Here is a 23,074-nt window from a genome sequence, read left to right on the forward strand (position 1 = left end):
CTTTCATTCCTACTGCCTCCTTGGGTGTGTTTGTTTCTGACCAGAAAAGCTGCACCACCTCCAGTTATCCCCTAGACTCCCTACTATATGATACCGGCTATTGTTGTAAAGAATCTGTAGGTTGGAACTGCCGGCTTGGCCCCCGAGGCTCTGTTTCTCTTTACCGTTTGAAATGGAGTGGTAGCAGAGCGCTGAAGTCTGAGAAACACTATATTCTGTTCTTTATTGGCCCCGTGATGAGGTGTTGGGATTCTGCTCACACCTGTGAGCCCATTGTTCTGGCCCACTCTGTCATTCCACCTGCAGCAGAGGAGGTTAGACACAGCTCCTATTTAATGTTTTGATTGACATTATTTTAAGGGCACACCGTTGGGCGCTTCATCCTTCATCCATGAGCGAAAACAGGAGTTCATCATTTTTTTTCGCACCTGTCATATTTGCCTTTTTCTTTCCCCCCCTCATTAGGACAATGACATTTCATATATTCAGGATTTGCACACCCTCCCCCCCTTTACATCGGTATGTGCTGACTGGAATAAACATTTGGATTAGAATTAGCCCTGTGTTATTTTGGTCACTTTTGACGATACAAAGGAACCACCATGTATTATTTGTGCGCGGCGTGAAAATAAACCCCGTTCCTGAGTGTGACACGTGTGCAGCTTGAGCTTTGGCGCGGCATCCGTGTTCAAGCCTGGCTGAGCACAACTTGTTTGAATGTCATATTTATCCCCGTGTTTTGTCAGAAAATTAACTTCCTGTGAGTTTGCGGCAGATCCGAGCATATGGCCGCAGTTCTCTGGAGATGACAGCCTAGCGGAGCGGGAGCTCGCCGGTGCCGCTGCCCTGCTCTGGTGGCAGATGCTCCGGGCTTCTCCGCGATTAAGTGGAGATCATCACTGTTTTCTTTGAGCACCGCTGTGCCTTGTACTCTGAAGTGTTCCGTTAATCACTGCCTGCCTCCCTGCTTCTCCCCGCCACCACCACCACCACCACCACCACCACCACCACCACCACCACCACAAGCTGCCAAAGCACTCATTAAGTTTGAATCTCCCTCTCACCGCTCACTTCGTCAGTGGCTCAATATGTTGTTTGACAGAATCTTAGCGGTCGTCCTTTTTTATGCCGGAGCAGGAGGTATCGTTTCGCCAGTGTTTTTTCGTCTCTGGCCTTCATTTACTGCTTTAGTCCGAGTTTAGCCCCCATGTGCTACGATGCTATCCTCCTCCTCCTCCTCCTCCAGTCTCTGCATGCTGGTAGGAAACACCGCTCGTCACATTAAGGTCGCTAATCATAACTACATGCATGTGTGTTGAGTTTACCCACAATGCATACATGTAGAGCACAACTTCTCAAAGAGACACACACACACACACACACACAAAAGAAAGAGGGTTATTCTTTGTCAGGCCCACCCTACTCCCCCTAACCCCCATCACACATCCAGTCATGTTGCGTGCGTCTCCTACACAACCATCCATTGTTACCTTTAAAAACATTTAACCCTGATTGATCTTGATCTCCGACACAAAAAATAAAAATAATGTGATTACAGGCTTTTCTCTGCTTCCCCTTTTTTTTTTTTCGCAGCGGTGGAAAATAACATTAGATATTTCCTATTCATGTTAATCGTCTTGGTTGGATGTGTACCTCGGTGCACCGACAGGCCTCGGTAATGCCGTCTTTCTTCTAAAAACATCCAAAATAACCTATTTGCAACACACCCACATGCGCGCACTGCTTAGCTCTGTAACACCGTTATTCTTTGCCTATCAAAAGCCTAGCTCACTTGTCCCGGTGCAGCGATCAATCCTCACACACACACACACAAATACAAATGCACACAAACACATACAATAGCAGCATGGCATTACTGTGCTTTTGAAAGCATTTGCATGGCAAAGCAATATCATGCACCTTGGAATTAAGGGAATTGATCCTGTTCATCGCAGGTTGGATTTCCTGGATAAAGCTGAAGGAAATGCTTCCCTATGCCATCTCACTCCAACACACAGGCGCCGTTTCAAGTTCACTTTGCGGTAGCTGTCTGGGGTTTTTGGGGTTTTTTTTATTGTGTCTTTCGGGCAGATGCAAAAAAAAAATGAACGAGGTTCTCCAGTATGTAAAGACCCAGATAGGAAGTCGACCCAATAACGGAGTCAGAAACACAAAAGAAAAGAGCAGTTCTCCATCAATTCTGAAGAAATCAGTTTGATGTTATTAAAGGAGTGACTTTTTTGAAGAGGTTCTCCAAATTGCTTTCAAACCAGGCGGAGTTGACGGACAAGCCAGTTCGGAGTTCATTTTGACGGCGAGGTCAGCGTTGATTTTTTTTTTTTTTTTTTCCCCCATCGGGAGCTGCGTACGTTTCTACCCTCTGGGCCTGCCTGAGTGTTATTCTGTACAATAAACGTTTATCTCATCTACTCAGAGTCAAAATCTATTCACAACTGTACAAATTGCCGCTGTGCTCTTGGCAGGTTGCAGCTAATTTTTCAACGAGGAAACTCCTTGTCAGGAGCAGCCGAGGGAGAAGGTGTCAGTTTGATACGTCGAGTAAACTAACGGCTGCACGGAGGGGAGCATAAGTGTTCGCCGCGCTTCGGTGGCGGTGCGTTTGATTTCAGCACTGACCACCGGTGGTGCCAACCCCTTTAGTCCTCATCCAAGACGCCTCGTGAGACGAGAACATAGCCACCTCACCAGCCCCACCCCCACCCACCCCCACCCTACCCCAAACTGAATGTCTGACTCTGACTGATGTTCTTGAAGCAGAGACCGAGGGAGAAAGAAAGATAGAGGCTCACAAACAATAAAGTCACTGTATAGCATATACTTCTATCGCTTGTCAGTTGTTACACCACAGATACAAGTGCATGCAGTATGTGGGAACAGTATGTGGGTGCATAGCCGCCTAAACTACTATACCCATCTCCCCTAGGGGCATCTCAAAGGAGGCTGTGGCTCTGCTGAAAAATGAGAAGCAAGTCAAGTGACAGAGAGAACAGAGGGAGGTGGTCTCAGCTGTGTAGGAAAGGCTAACCTGCGCCTCTGGAGATCCAGCATCTTTTCAGAAGTACAAACCCGATTCCATCTTCGACTGTTCGTTCCCTCTGACTTCTTTTTTTGTGTTTTTTTTTTTCTCTAGTTAGGGCTGCAGTGTTGAAATAGTTCAGTATATTATAACGGAATTCACTATCGGCATTTTTCATTGTTGGATTTTGATGTTATGGACCGTTTGCACTTGAAATGTACATTGTTTTCCCAGTGTAAACGAGAGAATATGGTGTTTGTGACCTTGTTTCGGTTTGAATCGTATGCCCTGCTGTTGCTTTAATATGCCCCCAGTGTATGTGCAGCTGAAAGCACATTTATTTCACATCAATAATTCTGTACATTTCCCTCTGGAAAACTAATTCTCATAATAGGATTTTGTCAATGTGATTTGAATAATGATCTCAAAACATCCCATTTTCGGCTACTTAACTAAATAGAATATTACTGATTGCAACACTTATCCATGGTTGGGGTTTTGGTAACCTTCTTTTCTGTTTCTTGCCAACAGCCAATTTTCTCTCAATTAAAGCATGATATTAGCACTCAGTAGGGCATAAACAGAAATAACCATACACTACTGAATATCATGCCTTGATTATGAGCTTAAGAGTGGGTGTACAGATGGATCCGGTTTCTATACTCCTATTAGACTGCTGGTGTTTTCGTGGGTGTGTGTGTGTGTGTGTTTCTATGGGAAAGGAAATTGCTGCCTAGATGTGCGTGTACATGTGTGTGTCAGCGCGACACTTTGCAGGCGGCTAAAGCTGGAAGTTTTCAACCCGGTTCTGTGAAAAACCTCTGGGGGGGGGGGAGGGCACAGGGAAAAGAGAGACGAAAGTCACAGGTATGGTGGGAAGAAAAAGTCTATCATTACACCGAGAGCCAGTCAGGGCGCAGCCAGTTGGCCAAAGTTAGCAGGAAGCTGTCCTAGTAAATGGCAGCAGCTGCTCGCAGTTCGAGAGAGCATGTCCCAGTCAGAGGAGAAAAGCGATGGCATCTACATTAATACTACCTTAATGGCCCATCTGGCGCTCCGTAGGGTCCCTGGCTGCGCCACCGACTCACAGGCGTTTGACAGGCAGTCTCCTGCGCACCAGACGCGCGTGGCATGCCAAATGGCGGGGAGACGCCTCTGTGGCGCACAGATCTGTCAAAGCATCTCTGACGCCGTAGCCACACAGGCAAGGCAAGTTAAGGCAAGTTTTCACACGTGATTGGTTCTTGACGGGGTGGGGGGGTGGGGGGGATGCGGGAGGAGAAGAGCGACTGGGCTTGTCTGTCTCTCTGCTCAAATGCAAACCCATGACAACACACACACACACACACACACATACAAACACACACCTAGCACACGCCAATGCTAGATGCTAAATTGCTATGACCAGATTAAAACCTCAATGAGAAAAGCCAGGTTAAGATTAGCCAGTGGTGGATTCAGTCGGCTGTGATGGCGAGCTGCGATAGTAAATTTTTTATTTTTTTATTTTTGCTGTGAGTCGCAGCCTCTCCCTGTAAACAAATACTGGAACAAATTGCTCCATTGGAAGAAATTGTGGAAGGTCTTATCAAAACACCACAGGGGTTTCTGGCTATAATTGGTATAATTGGTTGACAGAAGAGGCTGCAGTTCACGATGTGGCACCGTGATGCACTTCATGATCGTGGCTTTAGGCCTATAGATTGCCCTTTCTGATAATTAAAAATACCGGGCAATAATTGCATCACTTCATATGCACACAGTTGGATCCGCTGGTATGCTGTAAGCTATTGTGTATCAGTTGTGTCATAATTAGGTCATATGTTCAAACTCCTTATGCTAACCTTTAAATCATGTTACTCTTGATTTGATACTTCCTTGAGATTATTTCAACCTGATTCAAACTCTAATCTAACGGGCAAATCACATGTCCCAGAAGCCCTTCGCCACGTCGCCGCTAGAAAACAACGGCTACTTCTTGTACGAGTAAACTACATGCAAAAGTACAGCAAGAGTACTTTAAAACATTTACCGCCAATTTTTTTTTCTTCTTCCGCTCACACTTTTTCTTAAGGACATTTTGAGAGATAGCAGCAGTTCAAAAAAAAAAAAAAAAAAAATGGAACGGAAGATTCTTTAGAAAATGCATTTCAAATGGCTTATCCAGTCGGTAGCCCCAGAGGACACCTCAGGGATAAACCTTGGCAAGAAAGGAAGATAGAGGGGAAAAAAAAGTTCAATTGGAAATAAGACACAGCCGTGACTAAAACAGTAGGAAAAAAAAAATATATATATATATAGAGAGAGAGAAAGGAAAGGTATCCTCTTAACCTGCTGACGCCTCTTCAGAGGTATCACAGCACTTCATATCAGTATTTGTTCTCTGAACATTTGGTTGTGTTCTGTGTTTATGAAAAAAAAAAAAAAAAGCCCAGATCTGTTGATGCCTCTTGCCCCAGACTGTCTTGAATCCATACATCTAGTGCGGGTGATTTAAAAATGGACTTTTGTTGGTCACTGTCCACTTTTAGTTGTTGGTGCTCTTAGGTCAGTCGAAACATGCACAATTATAAAAAACAAAAAAAACAAAAAAAACATTAGTTGAAAATAGATTAATGTCAAGGAGATGTCAACTGGGCCAGATGTGCAAAGAAGTATTTGTGAAAGAAGGTGAAGGGAGGACAGAGCCGGACGGATCAGGGCTACGAATAAGAAGCAAGGACGTTGAAGGAATCCGTTACATGGAAACGGGGAGTTCTAAAAAGGAGCAGAAGGAACTCTTCAACTTTCACACACTCGCTCCCAGGTGTGCAAGATTTAGCCGTTGAAGAGCTTGTGGCAAAAATAAACGAAATATGAATAGACACACACATTCTGCCTTTTCTCTTTCTCATATGCTTCTTCTTTCTTTCATTTGCTCTTTATCAAGCTACCCCCCCCCCACCCACCCAGGGCATCTCTGTTCCTTAGTGGGGGGGGGTTATGTGGTACTGCATGTGAACCGTCTCCGTTGCCTTTGGTGGACAGCTGTCCCTGTTGCATCACACATTGCTCTTCCACAAACTGAATTAGCTTAACAATTTCACATATCCATGTTTCTGTTTACATGTGGCCCAAATTGTCATGTATTTGGTTGAATGTGAGGTTTCCAATCAGTTACAAAGTGTTACGATGATCAACCATGCAAGAAAACAAGAAATAAACAAAAAAACAACCCACTTGCAGTCTATGAAATAGCCACTAGAGGGTGCTTATATTATGCTGAGGCATATGTCTGGAATCTAGTTTATTATAAACACAGTCTTTCAAATGTTCCGCCATCCTTTCCCTTGAAACCATCAGTAGATAATGTCGAGATGAGTCTCTAATCCAGATTTAAATGATTTTAGGATTCTGCTTTCCTCCCAATAACTCCATCCCACATGTGAGTTTATATGCAGAGGTGATAATTCTACGGATGCTCGAGGCTGGAGCAGGGTGTGTAATGACAATAACAGAGAGCGCGTCCAGGCACGCTTTCAATCTACTCTCTGAATGTAATGAGTCTGGGCAGAAGTCTGGTCATCTCAATTTGATCAAAAATGGGAGGAAATCTGCAAATGATTTATTATGTCCCGTGGAGATTCATCAGTTACACGTGTCAAAATAACGCTGAGCCGAAAATTAAAAGGCATCTTTTGTCACCATTATTTTTTTCTAATACATGCAAAAGGCAAAAGCGTGAAAGCAGTTGAGTCAGGGAAATAGAATGCATTATTTCCATGTGGTTCAGTTTAGAGCATGTTCAGTTTTATTTGAGAATATTCTATTTATTTAGGTCTAATCCCATGATTTTGCTCGGATTTTAATCCATCACTCAATTTTTTTTGGATGTCCACACTTTGCAACATTTTTCAATATTTACTGACATTTAAAAAAAAAAAAAACATACAAATACCAATGTACGTCTTGCACGCCTTGATCGTCCTGCATGTCATCAGCCTGCATCATGTTGCATATTGTAATAGTATTATTTCTGTCTCTATTCCTCACTAATGGGAGGTGGGTGACTTGACAACACCTGAACTAGAGTTCCAGATTTTTCCTGTCCTCACCATTACACGATATTCCTTTTCTTTCTCCCGGAACAGACTTGGCCGATGGGATTCGCTGTGCTCTGTGCTTCCCCTCTCCTCCTCTCCTCCTGGCCTTTTACTGTGACAGGGCTGCCGATGATACAGATCCACTGTGACATTTTACATTGCGCTCCCTAATTGCAGCAGCTGATAGCGGGATAGCTCGCCATACAGCTGCTTATGTCCTCTTTTTTCCCCCCACCCTTTGGCCTTTTTTTTTTTTTTTTTGAGGTTTCAAACACGGGTAGCTCCACTGGTTTAGGCTAATTGCTTTGTTCACACATCATCTGACGCTGTGGCGTTCCTTACGACTCAATTTGCTGCAGCCCTTCGTTAAAATGTAAAATCTTTAAATATAACAGAGACGTCTGACATTTAAAACCATCATATCCAGCATTCATGCCAGTGAACAAAATGTTTGTGGGCTAAAGCACTGTTTCCTGTTCCTCCTTTTGCTCCGGCATTGTCCTCAAGCGTCACCCAAAGCCCACAACTGTCAAACCGAAAGCCAGAATAAACCTGTGTGACAGATGCAGCTCTAATTATACAGTTGTTTTAACGCTGTCAGGTTGCGGTGAAAAGGGAGCCAGCCATTTGGGGAAGTGAAGCAGGATATAGAGTAGAGATGGTGGTGGGGGGGAGTTGAGGGGGACAGTTTGATAGACGGACATTGTAACACCAGCATCTGGCGAGAGCTACATCTGCCGTATCGTTTTCCCACCGCCAGCTTGCCAGCTAAATAAATACTGCCATGATCTGTCTTGTAGTAGCAAGTGTAAATTACTTTAACACGTCAATAACTAGTTTACAGTGATGTTTTTTTTCCTGCCATTCCAGAATATATATTGATTTCACTTTGCTGTTAAAAGGCACGCGGGCAGGGTTTCCGTCGCTCTGTGCTGTGTTGGTCCACAAACTCCCCGTCAACTTGGCAAGAATAGGACGGGAAAAGGGCAAAGAAAGACAAAGAAACCATAGAATGTACAGTATGTAGATGGTGATGCTTTGGATGTGGTTTTACGGGTGGTTCTCTGTGTGGATGTCCACATCTGTGCATGAAACATGTCTAGAGGCGCGTTTGTACCTCTACATTGTGCGTCTATATTTGTTCGTATGGATTCTTCCTCGCAAGGGCAGATGTTGGGGAAACCCGCAAAATCAGAGCTGAAGCCGCACTATAATCACTGCGATTTTAATCAAGGTCTCGCATTGTGACCCACTTATTTTCTGACAGTGCTGATTGCGCTGCCACGCGGTGACGACTTGCATTACAAAACTGCAGCCTGTGATTAACCTTCACATCGTATACATGTTTCCTAAAAGGCGCACGGCGAATCCTAATCCCAAAATTACACCCACTTGGACTGGAAAACCTCTCCCTTTGTCAAAATTTAAATATTTTCGTCCCTCATCCTCCCATCTTGGGATGATGCAATGACGTCTCCTTCCTGTATGTGAGTAAATCAAGGTACGCCCGAGTGTCCGATGCTCAACTGACATATTTCAGTCAGAGAATGATATTTTTTGCGCAGGCATGTAGGCAAACTCCTGCCTGCTTTTATTTCTCAAAAAAAAAACCCAAAACAACAACAACAAAAACCAGGAATTCAAAAAACACAAATAACACCCGTACATTCACCGCATGGTCACAGTTCCGTTAGCGGCTCCCTGTGAGATGGAGGAAATATTCTTACCTTCACTGCAAGTCTTCACCAGTATTATAATTTTCACATCAGTGATAATAAAGCTGATTGATTGTTCATTCTCATGCTTCAACACCATTTAATTGTGTAGCCTGAACACTCCAACTTGGGGTCAGCAGGGCTCTCTCTCTCATTTACACAAAGAAACACCAACACACACACACACACACACACACACACACACACACACACACACACACACACACACACACACACACACACACACACACACACACACACACACAGATTCAAAGATGTCTTTCCTTTGTCCCTTCTCAGATGCTGTCACTAAGCCTTCTCGAAGGGCCAAAAACATGCCCGGACTGGTATTTGCCAAAATATTCTTTCTCCTATCAAACACACACTGTGCCCCGCTGCAGCCCCATCTCACATATTCCTGCATCTCAATTAATACCCCATAGGAGGCATTGGCACCCCGTGCGTACGTGTAGGCTCACTATGTTGGTGCGTTTTCCCCGCTAAATATTCACCAACTGTTTGCCGGAGTGCTTTAACTTTTAAATTGTGCCACGAAACTGAAGTTTAAGCCCAGATTTGTGTGAAGTTTGAGTTACTTTTTTAGTAGGAACATCACAGTCGATCTGAGATGTTAAACTTGTGTCGATGGCACTGGTGATTGTAGGATTGTAATTATTTGTGTGTTAATAACTTGCACTTTCAGAAACTTGAGCTGCTGCAAAAGCATGGAGTATTTACTTTTACTCACACCATACCCGTAGACCTGAAACCGCCTCTGCCCCCCCATCTCTCTCCTCTTGCCCTTCCTGCTCCTCCTGTTCGGTAGTTAATAGATCGCTGTGGTTTCCAGGGTCTGCTCCAGAAATGTTCTCCAGCGGACATCTCGTAAGAAGTGCCCTCAGCTGGTCCCTCCGCCTGCCGTTTGCCTCTCCACACTTTTTATCCCTGGACCTCTGAGACCTCAAACTGCCAAATGAGTTGAATTATGGCCGGTTATGTGGAGTGGACCTGGCGTCACGGGGGAGAGGCCTGAGTCAGGAGAACTAACCACACTCCTGACCATTAAAAGGCAGTCTGACACCACCTCTTCATCTTCCCCTCCTGTTCTCGAAGGCCGGCGCTGCAAACCCACGTCCCCCAGAGGAGAAGACGCAGCACAGCAAACCAACCTATGAACCAGGCAGTCAGTCAGCCAGTCTGTCAGGCAGGCAGCATCCTGGGTACCGCTCTCCTCCTTACTCTAACTCCTCATTTAATAATTTATTCCTGAGCTCTTGTTGTTTTTGTAGGCATTTTCTTTTCCTCACCTATTTTTGCCCCACATTCTTGCCCTATATACTCAACCGTTTCTCATCCGTCTCCTACCTCTTCTCCTCAATCACCTTCACTGCTATCCCCCCCCCCCATCTGCCCTTCAGCTAAGTGGGTGGGGTTGGTAGGGTTACAACCACACAAGGTTAATTGAGGGAGGTAAAACAAGCATGGCGGCAGCAATGACTATGAAGACGCAAACCGTCCAAGTCGGACGACCCTCAAAAAAAAAAAAGAAAAGAAAAAGAAAAATCCATCGGCGATGCCTGCAGAAGCACAGATGGCGATCACGCCTGAGGACGGCGGTTTGCATCCATCAGAGATGCGTCTGCACGCGCACACAGTGAATTTGATCTGTCACAATAACAGGGGCATCATGACATGATGGATACAGCCCTTTTTTTTTCTCTTCTTCTTCCCCTGTTCTGCCTCTCTCCAGTAATCTTGATGCAGTGTGTAATGTTTGCTGTAGCCGGCGGCTGAAATTGAATGAGTGATACAACCAGAGGTGCTAGGATTACCGTGGGCAGAATTGATGCTATCTGTCCAATGATGTGTTATTCTGTGGAAGTGAGGCAACAAACCGGGGAGAGAAATTGTCGCAGCACTCTGTTTGATTTTACAGTTTAAGTGGTGAAATACAAATAGAAGACCAGCTATGTGAGAGCAGGGGTTGTAAATGGTTGAATAATTTTCCTCGATTTCAACGTTCTTTTTTTTTTTTTTTCTCTTACCACCGTCTCTTGTGGGGCTTCGTATGGAAGCTTGAAAGCTATTTATTCCTCCCTGCTGGTCACAAATGCAGCACCAGCTAGCTCAGCACCCGTCTTTGGAGGTGAGACGGGTTGCGTCCAGTCTCCACTCCTCTAATAGGGTTGGCTCAGGAAAGGGTCAGAGGTAAACTAATGACACCTGCCTTCCTGAAAGCCCAAGCTGAGGTTGTGCAAGAGCTGGGACTTGTGGGAATTAAAGTGTGCTGCTTAAAGACTCTGGGGGTCAGACGCTAACCATTGAAAAGACTAAATTCAGCTCTTTCTACCGGTGTAGGGCATGAGCAGAGGGTCCCGGGCTATTGTTGTGGGGTCAAGTTAAAGGTGTTGAGGTCGCCCTAGCTGCAGACAACCATACATCACACATTCAGCAACAGAGAAGTTTTGTGTTGCCGCAAAGTTTTCCTTTGTCTTCTTATTTAAAGAAAAGTTTTGGTTGTTTCTGCCATTCAACCCCACCCAGAGGATAATATTTGCTGACTGTTTCAATCATTCTGATGTACAGTTTTTGCACATCTTTCATCCTTTTTGAATTTACTAAATATGTGATATGTAAATGATTGCATGCTTTGCAGCTTGCGGAGAGAGAGTGGCTGCGCTTCTGGCTCTGAGGGAAAAATTAAATAAGGGCTATTTTTCTCCCCTATGTAAACAGCTGGCAGCATCCCATGCTTGCACAATTAATTGGCATCTAATTGGCAATAATCATTTTTACTTAAGCAAATTTAAAATAGGCAGTTGCCCCTAGAACAAACAGCTGGTGGTGGAACCTTCTGGCAACAATATGTGGATGTTTGAGGATGTGGTTGATCAATGCTTGCAGGAGGTGGTCCATACGTGAAAAGTTGCCCAACTCTTTTGGCACCAAGCTTCACTACTGCTCTTAATTTTTACCATATCTGTCTATAATCCAGTGTCAACTGTGCTTTATTGCCTCCAATATTATCTTATGATAGTTCACCTTGGTGCCAGTCATGTAAAGTCTATTGTTGCAGTTCCCTCAAAGTCACTAAGGCATTCAAAGTACTGCAAACTTTCTTCATTCAAAATGTAACATGCTGAGACCAGAGGTAATCGGAGCACTATCGCCGGGTGTTTGTGTTTGATTTAAGCTTTGCTAGTTAACTGAATTGGGAGCAAATAGGGAAAGTTATCGTACTTGAGACCAGGTTGTTAAAAGTGACCAACAAAGCAAGCGCAAAGCACAGGATCATGATTTATCATGTGTAAACTTACCGTTGAAGTTAGGTTCCTTGGTAATTCAGAATAAGTAGTCCTTGAGCTCCGAGCGCTGAAGATAATGCGTATGTAGTAGAGGTGGAATGCCAGTTAAAGAGTGGTGTTCATATCCTTTATTCAGAGAAGCAGTGTTTAATTTGCACTTAAAATGAGGCTGTTTTATGTTTCCACGATGAGGACTTTTCTGACATATATATATTTTTTTTACTGTTTCTCCACACTTGTTGAATCCCCCATTGACGGCTTTCTAAGGTCAGACCTCTGCAATGTGAATCTATGGATCTCATTCATTTGAAAGCAACTTCCGCCAAGGTCTGGACTCAATAATAAAAAGCTATGAAGGAGTGCTTTGTAGACGGGAAGGACAGAACCTTGCGACTTGCAGACAAGAAGGCGGTGAGCAATGAATTAAATACAAAATTGTGCTTCGCCGTATAACTCATCTCAGTGCGAGTGACTCAGACTGAAAGCCAAGTAGAGAAAAAAAAGGATAGGCTTCAAATGCATTAATGAAGGTACAGTGAAAGACTCTTTGACATTGGCTGTTGGACCTCTACTATAATGACCAAATTAATTTACAAGATGAAGTCTTTTCTGCTTGGAGCCCCTCTCTATCTGACGGAAGGTGGAAAGAGGACGAGGATGAGTGTGTGGGAAGCTGAAAAGTAATGTCAAACAACCATGATTGCAAGACGCCGATGGATTAAATGCATTGTTTGAGCTGCAAGAAGGGGGTATCTTCCACACTGCCGGCTGGCATCTTATCTCAACCCCCCAACAGTGGTTTAATCTGTTGGTCGAGGACGCCTGCGAGTAATTTCTATCCATCAGACAGACAATGGAGCTGTCACTATGTTGTTCATCGTAGATTACTGTACTGTGCATCCTGTCCCGCCCTTACATACGCTGCCGACAAAGGACTTAATTGAATATGCCTTCATGGCTAATTTGTGTGTGTTCCATTTGGGATAATGTGTACACAAACCATACAGAAATACATACAGACTGGCATTCAAATCCAAGCACACACCCAGGTGCACACAAACACACCCAGAGTTGTGTGCACCCCCCCCCCCACACACACACAGGATTTCATTTCCAGGCTAATTCTTCATTCACTTTGTTGTTGAAAAGTCGGATATTATTTTTTCCCAATCCTTCCTTATAGCAAAAGTGTGAACAAAACCTAACATATAATCACATGAAGCACAGTGAAGAGTGGGAGATAATGGATTTTTTTTTTTTTACCCTTGAACTTCAACCCTACTTTTCTCATTTGTTTATCAAATTAATGTAAGCCTGTGGACTTGTTTGCTTGGCCTTTAATACATATAATCACCCAATTTAGCTTCATATTACACTTGTGCTTAAGCTAATTAATCCTCAATGTTTATCATTCATAAACAGTAATGGCTTTAGATTATCCAACGACAGGAATTAGCGTCTTTTATTTGTTATCAAAAATGTGAAATATTCAGCAGCATTAAATGAAGTCATTGTCCAAAGGCGAATGTCCTTTTTTATTTTTAAAATAAATCGCGGTTAAATGACATTGAATGACGGGTTACTCTGGGTTTTCAATGAATTTTACGATAAAAACGACAAATCTGTGCAATGAAAACACATAAAATCCATGTTAAAAAATCTGCAAAACAAATTGACTTCTTGAAAAAAATGTCGTCATTTCTCTGCTGGGAAGAATATCCATCCAGATTTTTCTGAAGTGACAGCTGTGCTTCCTCTCATATGATGATGTCTTTAACAAAACACTGCCCACATCATGTTTGCCTTAAACTAAGTAGTCCCTAACTGCCTGGACAGACATCAGGCTATTGCACTTTATGTATTTGTTTATTTTCAAGATAAGGGGGCTCTTTTATGGATAAGCAGCTGACGCTCCCGCTCTGTCAAGCTGGAACAGGGGGAGGGAAGATAAAATAGAGTCTGTTAATCTGGTGCTGGTGAGCAGAAAGAGCGATGTTATTGACCTACGCTGGCAGCAATGTGTTTCAATTATACTCTGCCATCCATTTGTCAGGCAAGCAGAGCGATGGGGGGGTGAGGGGGGAGAGGGACATGGAGTTCAGGCCTGGGTTAGAGTCATTCTCCATCACTTATGATGTGTCTTTGGAAAGCACTTTAATTGAATTACCCAATTTATTCTTCAAGCAACAATGGCCTGGCCCAGACCCATGACGTGAGACAATTAGATACAAGTTTAAAATCCGGCAGTTTGCATACTTCATCTTTTCACGGTGTACACAGGGTGGGAGACGGCGAACTTATGCTGACTCCCGCCTCCAAACCCCATCTTCATCTTGAATTCTATTAATGCGAAGTGGTGCGACTCCATCATGACAATTTTATCGTACACGTTCTTAAAGATTGCTTGACGTGAGGCTTCATTAAACCTATAATACAGCGCGATGCGTGCGGCTCTACTTGTGTGTTGCAACTCAACCGTGTGTGCCATGTGTTTTCATTGTGTAGGATTGCATCTGGCAATTTGTCAACACGTAACTCCCAATGCTTTTGGCTAAGTGGGCTTGTGAGACTGTAACACATTGTATTGTACATATATGCAACTATAACAGACCCTCCAGTGACTGTCCATGATTTATACCCTGGTCTGTCATAGCCCATGTATGAAATGCACTCTTCACAGGAAACAAGTAAAACATCCAAACGTTTGCATCTGTCTCTTTGGAAAATGGTTGCATTTAAAATGGTTGTCAAGACCAGAGAGTAGAGGTTCAATTGTTCGCTCCTCCAGTCTTCTAAACAGATTTCCTTGAATATTTTCCCTGATATTTGCAAATTGCACACGGTTTAGTGTGATTAATTCTAATCAAGTTCAATTTATTCCGTCGGAGCATCTGGAACAGGCCTGAGTGTTGCCTGCTCTCTGTCTGTGAGCTGTCTGACAAGACGGTTGGGCTGTCCATCACCTCAGCCCTCGTTCCAGGTGTACTGAAGGCACTTGTGTCAGATGCATACTGGCCCACTTGCACTCTGGCCCTCACACCTGGCTGTTCACCAAACTCTGATTGTCAGTTCATCCATTTTCACCAAGACAACAAGTCTTGCTGTCAGCCCAATCAACATTTCCGCTCTCACAGTGTCTCCACAGCTCCTCTTGTTAAGGGCGAAGAATAGTGGATTAAAATGTAATCTATAAGCATGTAATGTACACCAATTATGTTAATTTGCAGTGTTGCAGATGGCCCAGTGTTGATTGCGGCTTTAGGATCAGGAGAGGCAGTGTGAAATTTGAATGCAGGAGTCACGTGACACTCATTACTGCACAACCTCGACCAGATATCCCTTTGTCACTCGTCATCCATCTGTGCTGAGAGACTCTTTCGCTGACAGATAATACCACGCAGAACTCCAGGCAACTTCTGAGTCGCAAAAACAAGCAAAGAAACACTATCCGTTGTTTTAATTGGCAGATTGCGCGTAAAGCTGAATTTGGGTGTGTTCTGAAGACAGCAAGTAATGTTAGCCACCGATGAGATCGAGATTGAAAGGAGGATACAAAAGTAATCGCTCAATGCATGCTGAATAATGACTACAAATAAAATCATTGACAGTTTACCTCATCAGGATATGAATAGATATCCATTCTTAGCCTGTTGGCTCCAGGGGCAGGAGAATCCACTCCAAATGCCAGTCCTCTATGGGAACTGTGACATTCGAAGTGTGCCAAGGTGTGCCGTGTGTTGGGAAAGCATGTGCAGTCGGCTGTGGATCCATCATGGTCGTCAGCCACGGTGCTCTTTGTTCCGGCTATCGAGGCGAGTCAGTTAAGCCCAGTTAGACCAGGCAAAAGTGAACCCATGCTGATGTCCAAATGAATGGAGTCCTTTCATTAAGCCACGGCCATTGAACTACAGGGACAGAATATAGCCTTAAGTCCTGAAACCTTTGCAGCAGGGGGTTCCTGCCAGGCATGATTCCTGTTTATTGAATAAGTGGGGTAATTATGGTGCGGTTAGGGCTGTGCAGCAAATGTCACCAGCAGATAAACAGTAGGAGAAACCCTTCCGTAAAGGCCTGATTTATCCACCTTGGACCTCCTGTAGCCTGCAGATGAATTAGAAGCACTTGGGTGTGAAAAAACAGAAAGAAAGCAGAACCTAGCTTGTCTTGAATCCACCAGAGTTCAAGGATGCAGATAATTGCAGAAACAGTAGTTAGTAAAAAAAAAAAAAAAAAGCCCCGGGTTAAACCACGCTTTGTCAGACACCACATCTCTCACACTGGTTTAAAGGCCGTCACTAATTTGATCCGTGGATGCCACAGCAAAGATGGTGTGTGCATAATATGTGCTGACATCTTCGACATGCAAATATATGTATATTTTGTTAATAACTGTAACACATGTGAAGTCAAACTTCTCTTTTTATGAACTGCTAATAGAAACGGCAGGTGTTAAATAATCCTTCACACTCATGATTTTATGTGTTTCTGCAAGGGAGGGTGAATCTTAAAACTTCTCGTCCCCTCCTCAGATTATATCTGATTGGTGGATGAAACCACATCCATTGTGCTCCATTTAAGTGTGGCCACTCACGCGTGACTGCAGGACGGCCTTTATAACATCATGAGCCTTGGGGAAATGGGAGAGCGGGCGAGCATCATTCCATTACCTGCTGAAACGCAGGGCCCCTGTATCTCCTCCTTGATTAGCTTTGTCTCGAATAACAATGATGGCTCTAAGTGTGTCTAATTGAGCCCGGGCTCGCCCTCCCTCTTTGTGTGAAAGTGCTTACTCATTTTGTCTGTCCTTTTAATAATTACATTATCATTTTACGCCCCTGCCAGTACCTTGGGAAGTGGACTAGCGCTTGTGTTGAAGTGAAAGCTCATTATTGGAGCTGAATTATGTGCAGTTTATTGATCCCCATGGTGGATTATGGTGCTCTAAGTTAGTCTAGACAGAATAGTTAGCCAGATGACAGAGAGGAAACATAGAGGCCCCAGGGGAACGATCCCTGGGCTCAGTTAGCAATTAATGCCTGCCAGGTAATGGAATTTAAGTTTACACTAAATCCGCCAATGCCTTGACATTTGAAGTGCCTTATAAAAAAACATTAGCCTAATGAGATGGGCGAGAGCAGGAGAGGCATTCTTTTACACGCCAATTCTGCTTCGCACTCTTTCCTTCGTCTTCTGATTTCATCCCAAAGAAGTGCAGGAATGTCCTTCTGTTATTCTCCCAATCTGGTAATTACTTGATACTAAAAATTCACAGCAACAATTGGTGCACGGTGATCCTTTTTCGGATGTGTGTTTTCCCTCTGTCAAACAGCCTGGAGCAAGTTTGATTGATAGGTTTTAGTTGGGTCCATTTCCCAGACAGGCTTTGCTAATCTCCATCTTATGCTGGGCGAGGGTGTTTGAGTGGGGGAAAGGCCAAAGTGCTGAGTAAGAAGCCAAGCAGGACATTCATCTCTATAAAGCCGAGAGTCCGTTTTAAGGTTATCCATCATTATCCTGATGAACATGCCACATTACCAACGACATTGCCTCCCTGCCATTCAAGGCCGACAACGGTTTGTCCTTCAGTGGACTTGCTAGGACCTCGGTTACATCAGGAGTAAAGTGTGTGTGTTAACACACATCTGGGTCGTGGCCAGAGATTATTACCATCCCTATTTGAATTCAGGTTATGTTGTATTTTCTGTGGATTGGTGGACTCAGGACCAGTGATGCTTTAGATCGGGATCTATGATGTTGTTTCTGGTTCTGTTGACATTGCGAGATGGAACATTTAAAACCCAAAACAAAAAAATTAAAACATATTATTAATTGAATGTCAGTTCTTTTTGATTTTTTAATTAAGAAAAGTTAAAAATCTTGAGTTTACACGGTAAACAGGTTTTCTTATAAGAACATATAATCCAATTTTGTTTTTTCTACTTAAAATTACCTAAAAATATACTAAAATATAATTAACTCAGACATGTAAAAAAAAAAAAAAGTTAAATAAATAAATAAATATGACGTCATGAAATAAAATTTTTAAAAAAGCGGTATGTCACAGAAAACATTTCATTCTGTCAATTTGATCGCAACACCGAGGACAACATGGTGTTGCGTTTTAGTTGGTATGATCCTGCCTTTGTGTTTAGGAAGAGAGTCGTTACTTTTACAGAACGCGTCTTTATCTGTCCGTTAAGTCCTTATACCTATCTTATAGTGGAAAAAATGAGTCCCTTGTGTTGATGTTTTGGACTCACACACCGACACGAATCCACACTTTATTGCCGTTGACTGCCAGTTGCCAACCTCCACTTTAAAGGATGGCCTTAATGAAAAATACCGGACTGTCAGGCTGCGAACCGCACCTGTTAAAGCACCCTAGTACATCCTCGCGGGATGTACCACCTTTACCCTCAAAGTCTCCAAGCCTCTCTGTGCTTTTGGTGTGTGCATGTGTGTGTGTTCTTTTTCCATGTCCTTGGCTCATAAGCCTTTATAATATTAGTACATGGAGGAACATGGATAAAACAGGCTGTAATCTACACCACCTCTAGATGGAGGAGGAAGGGAGTAATACAAGGGAGAGGGGAGGAGAAAGAAGCGGCTGATTGGGCTGGTTTTAGTGCTCCTCTGCCGACCTAGAAAAACACAGCAGCCCTGACCTTGCGTAGCACTGCCCTAATATATCTAATGATCTCTGAGTACCTTAATGATAAAATGTGTTCTCTTCCCAGCTCTTTCCCTCCATTTTGCCTATCCTTCCTTTGTGCATTTTCCCCCTTCCATTCTATCTCTTTTACCACTAGCTCACGCGCACACATGCCTGTCCACGCACGCACACAAGTACGCAGCCTTGAAAAACACAGTCAGCATTTTGGGCTAGTAGTCTAGCAAATGAGCTGTCCTATTGAAATAGAAAAGAAAACGCTCCATGCTGCAGAAAATGCTGCTATGGCAAGCCTCACAGAAGAGGGACGGAGGGAATATTGCTTGTTCGGACAAAGAAACACGAGAATGTCTTTTCACTACAAATGTACCAATTTACATTCAGACAGAGCAGATTACATCCATTTCTTCTATACTACCATTTTTCCCCCTCCCCTACAGCCATCGCTCATCTCATTATGATTCATAAAATGCTAAGTGCTGTAAGTGCTGCGAGAGAGAGAGAGAGAGAGAGAGAGAGAGAGAGAGAGAAACAGAGATAGAGAGAAATGTCCAATTCACAAAATGCTCCATTGGTTAAACCCTCGGTGTGGTTGGACTCCTGCAGTTTAATGGCGGCGTTATGCGGCTCAGATCCGCCGCATCAAAGATTGTAAAAAGCGACTGCGGTACCAGGCTGCTGATAGACGTCCTGGTACCGCGATCGCTGCAAGAAAACTGCACTTTATACACGATCGGCTGATTGATTGGACTTAATGAACGAGGGATCTGAAACGTCACAATGTTTGAAAAAAAAACAAATCTTCATAAGTCTTCATTAAGCCCGTGAATCCCCTGGCCATTTTTTCAGTGTGTGGAAAACGGCTTCGACAGGCTGAAGTCATTCATTCTTGTGTCTAATTCCCTCTCTTCCACCACTTAAAGCAAAAACCTCCATTTGGTCCCCGGCGTTCCCCATTCTCACTCCAGCCACCCACAGTAATTAAGATTCCATTCTCCTCTGAATGGGAATATTAAGATGGAGGGTTATCGCTAGGCTTCTGCAGGCTCGCCCAAATAAAACACCTAGTGACCTCTCTGATTTACCCAATGGGGGTCCCCCCCCCCCCCCCATCTTGTTGTGTGGTCTCCTCTCTTCAGTTCTCTCATTACTTCCCTCCGTGAAGGCGTGGGAGGTGGCGGCCAGGGGACGGTTTTTCCCCTGGATGAGTGAGTGTGGATAAGAAGTTGTTTGAATTCATAATTGTGCTCTTGTGAAGGGAGAGATTTGTAAAGCAAGGCTGGGTTCATTGTGTGGCAGTGCGAGTCCAGTGAAGGGTGCGAGGCGCTCAAAGCTAATGTAATCTACGCTATTAGAGAGGGTTAATTAGCTGCTGAACTGGAGCCTAAAGAACAGGCAAAGGGAGAGAGGGGGGAGAGACTCAGAGGGAGGCAGAAAAGGGGGGGAGAGAGAGAGAGAGAGAGAGAGAGAGAGAGGAGGGCGGGCAGCAGGGATTGAGAGGTCTTCAGGGAGTCATTAGGGACTGCTTGTTGTAATACAGCCACACAGTCAATAAGGCTACTCCTCCGAGGAGCAGAAGAAAGGCAAAGGTAGACATGGAGGGGAAGGAAAGACATCTGGATGTCAGCGGCTGTGTTAGCGATGCATTCTAAGGCTTTATTTTCATTTTCTATTTTATGTTTTTTTTTTTTTTGAAGCGCCTATTATGTATAAATAAATAAATAAATAAAAATATATAGTTGCCATTGCAGCATGGCTATGTTTTTCAAAATATAAATTTGAATACTACCATCAACACTAGATTTTTTATTTTTTTTCAACAAATCTCTCCCAGATTTCTCTCAAAAGGTTCTTTTTTAAAAGTTGGTAAAACATAAAATTGGATATCTCCCGCCAGAGAATGGAGGCCCACGAGGTCACTGTTCTATATCTCTTCAAATCCATCCTCAACAACAGACTCAAACAGCATTTCCCACATGATTTGTAAGGTCTCCTAAAAATGTGCGCCTCGTAATTGGATTCTGAATTTGTGTATTTTTATTTTTTGTTGTTGTTGCTTTTTTAGCATTGTACATTTATATCCCTCTACGATAGGGAACAAATGGAGTTTTCCAAGTGTCCTTGGACATTTTTCTCATTAGTTTCTTCCTCTCCCTTTCCTGTGCAGCTCTTGTTGTGACACCATGAAGTGTGTCTTCCTGTTTGCACCGACTGTGATGAACTGCGCCATTAGATCAAACTGGGTGCGAAACGACTGCGATTTTCACACCCGTATCTTCATGCGATTGTTCTGTTTTTCTCTTTCGCAGTTGATTCCAAAAACACATCTGAACATCTCAAACGCATCTGAAAAGACTGAAAAATACGTTTGGGGCGTTATACATTTAACATGTGGAGAATGTCTTCAGTTACATGCCGGATATTGTAACAGAGCCTTGTCGGTTCAGGTTTGAGGATCCAAACTCTGACATTTAAATGCGTTCAGTTTGCGGTAGTTGCAGTTGCTGACTAAAATCATTTTCTTAGCATACGCTATTTTGCAGGTGGAATTTCTATTTCCAGTGAAGCCCTGCTGGATACCGACTGTCTGCATCTATTAATCACTGTGTCCTTCAGTAGTCCATCCTATTCTGGGTCTCTCTTGTCGCTCTGAGCATAACTTCACTCACAAACAGTTAGTGCTCCCCTGACATTTTAATGCAGATTAATTACTCACCCTGGCAATCCATTTTTGTTTGTTTGTGGATGTTTTTAGCTTTCTTTTGACCCAGGGGTGAAGAAAAACACCCTCCACGGTAGACTTATACCCTCAATTTAATAGCCGAGTGAGGTGTTTCTCCAGCATCATCAGATCAATGGAGAGTAAATAGCCCACACTTCTTGTTCCACGGTGCAGTATTGATCTTTTCCTCAGCCTCTGCTTCCCTTTCCCCGGCATCTTGTGTCTTTCAACCCCTGGGACTGCACTGATTGCCATAGATTGGACAAGCTAACAAGCGCATGATGAGGAACCAGGCTTTCTTTTCGTCTCGTAGGCTGTTTCATTTTTTTCTCTGTGGCACTGGCATGAACACACAAGATAGACAGACATACACACAGGGACTTAAAAACACCAGATCTACACAGCTTTGCGCCATAAAGGAATATGCCGTTTCTTTCTTGTTCCCTCTGTTCTTCTACCCCGAAAGGATGTGCCTGTCTTTGGGATATTTGCCAGCCTTGATGGAGTATACTATCTTAATTACAGACTAACTCAGGGAAAGAGTGTTTCTTCACCTCAACCGGAACTTTATTTCTTTTTCCAGCTGGCACCACGGTTGTTCCTGGGTCTTCCATCATCCCTGAAAATATCTCAAGTGACCTGTGGAGAGCGACACACTCTGTTTGCGCTGGAGGACGGCGGCTTGGCGGCGTGTGGGTAAGTTCAGTGTCATCGCGGCAGACAGTTTGCCGAAGTGCAGACCTGAGGGGAATAGGAGGAGAGCTGGGGAGGCAAACCCCCTCCCTACATGTCTCTCACCCACCCACCCACCCCCCTCTCTTGATATTAATGCATAAGCAAATTAGGGTCAGGGAGAAAAGATCGAAAGGTTGTTTGCATGTGTGTGAGGCACATTGACAAGAAATCATTTGGGTGTTTAAACTTTGCCTTCTCGGTATATGTGTGTGCGTGTGTGTATGTGTGTATATGTGTGTGTGTGCACATTTGTTTGCTGTGTGCATAAGTTTGTTCAAGCGTGTCTCTTCATTTATGCTTGGCATGCAAAGTCGTAATAAATCTTGTTGAGGGCGGGTAGAGAGCTTCATGTGCTGCCGGGTGGCTCCGGATCAATATGAACTATGTTTATTGAATCCAATAGTTGGGTTTGTACAGAAGGGAATAAACCAGCTGGAATAAGTGATCAGATGTGCTTTTAAGGCTCATTACCAACTCGTTGGCGGTATAGATCTGCTTTTAAACAGCCCTCTGAATTGGACAAGTTTATGCCTGAGCAAGTCAACATGAGTTCTTTATATTTTCTGCTTTTGATCAAGTATTTAGATTCCAGGATTTTCTCTTTTTTGTTGTTGTTGTTCTTCTTCTTCAAGCTGGGAAATAGCATTTAAATTTAACTCAAACAGTGGCGGCACTTTATTACCATATCAAGCCATATCATCATATGTAATAAACCACTATTAACATTTAATAATTCATACAGAAGGATAATCTCTATCATGAAACCTTGACATGAGTAGTGTTCCTCCAGGCTCCAGGATGTCTTCAT

At 43.6% G+C, this 23,074-nt stretch overlaps 1 protein-coding gene across 1 annotated transcript in view; it reads left to right on the forward strand.

Moving 5' to 3' along the window:
• Nucleotides 1-23,074, forward strand: part of LOC137592789 (uncharacterized) — a 268,825-nt gene that overhangs the window by 47,046 nt on the left and 198,705 nt on the right. The window contains exon 5 of the mRNA XM_068311193.1: nt 22,115-22,227. Coding sequence (XP_068167294.1) covers nt 22,115-22,227 — 113 coding nt within the window. The remainder of the gene's footprint in view (nt 1-22,114; nt 22,228-23,074) is intronic.

Source organism: Antennarius striatus, chromosome 3 (genome assembly GCF_040054535.1).
Source record: "Antennarius striatus isolate MH-2024 chromosome 3, ASM4005453v1, whole genome shotgun sequence".
Taxonomy (NCBI): domain Eukaryota; kingdom Metazoa; phylum Chordata; class Actinopteri; order Lophiiformes; family Antennariidae; genus Antennarius; species Antennarius striatus.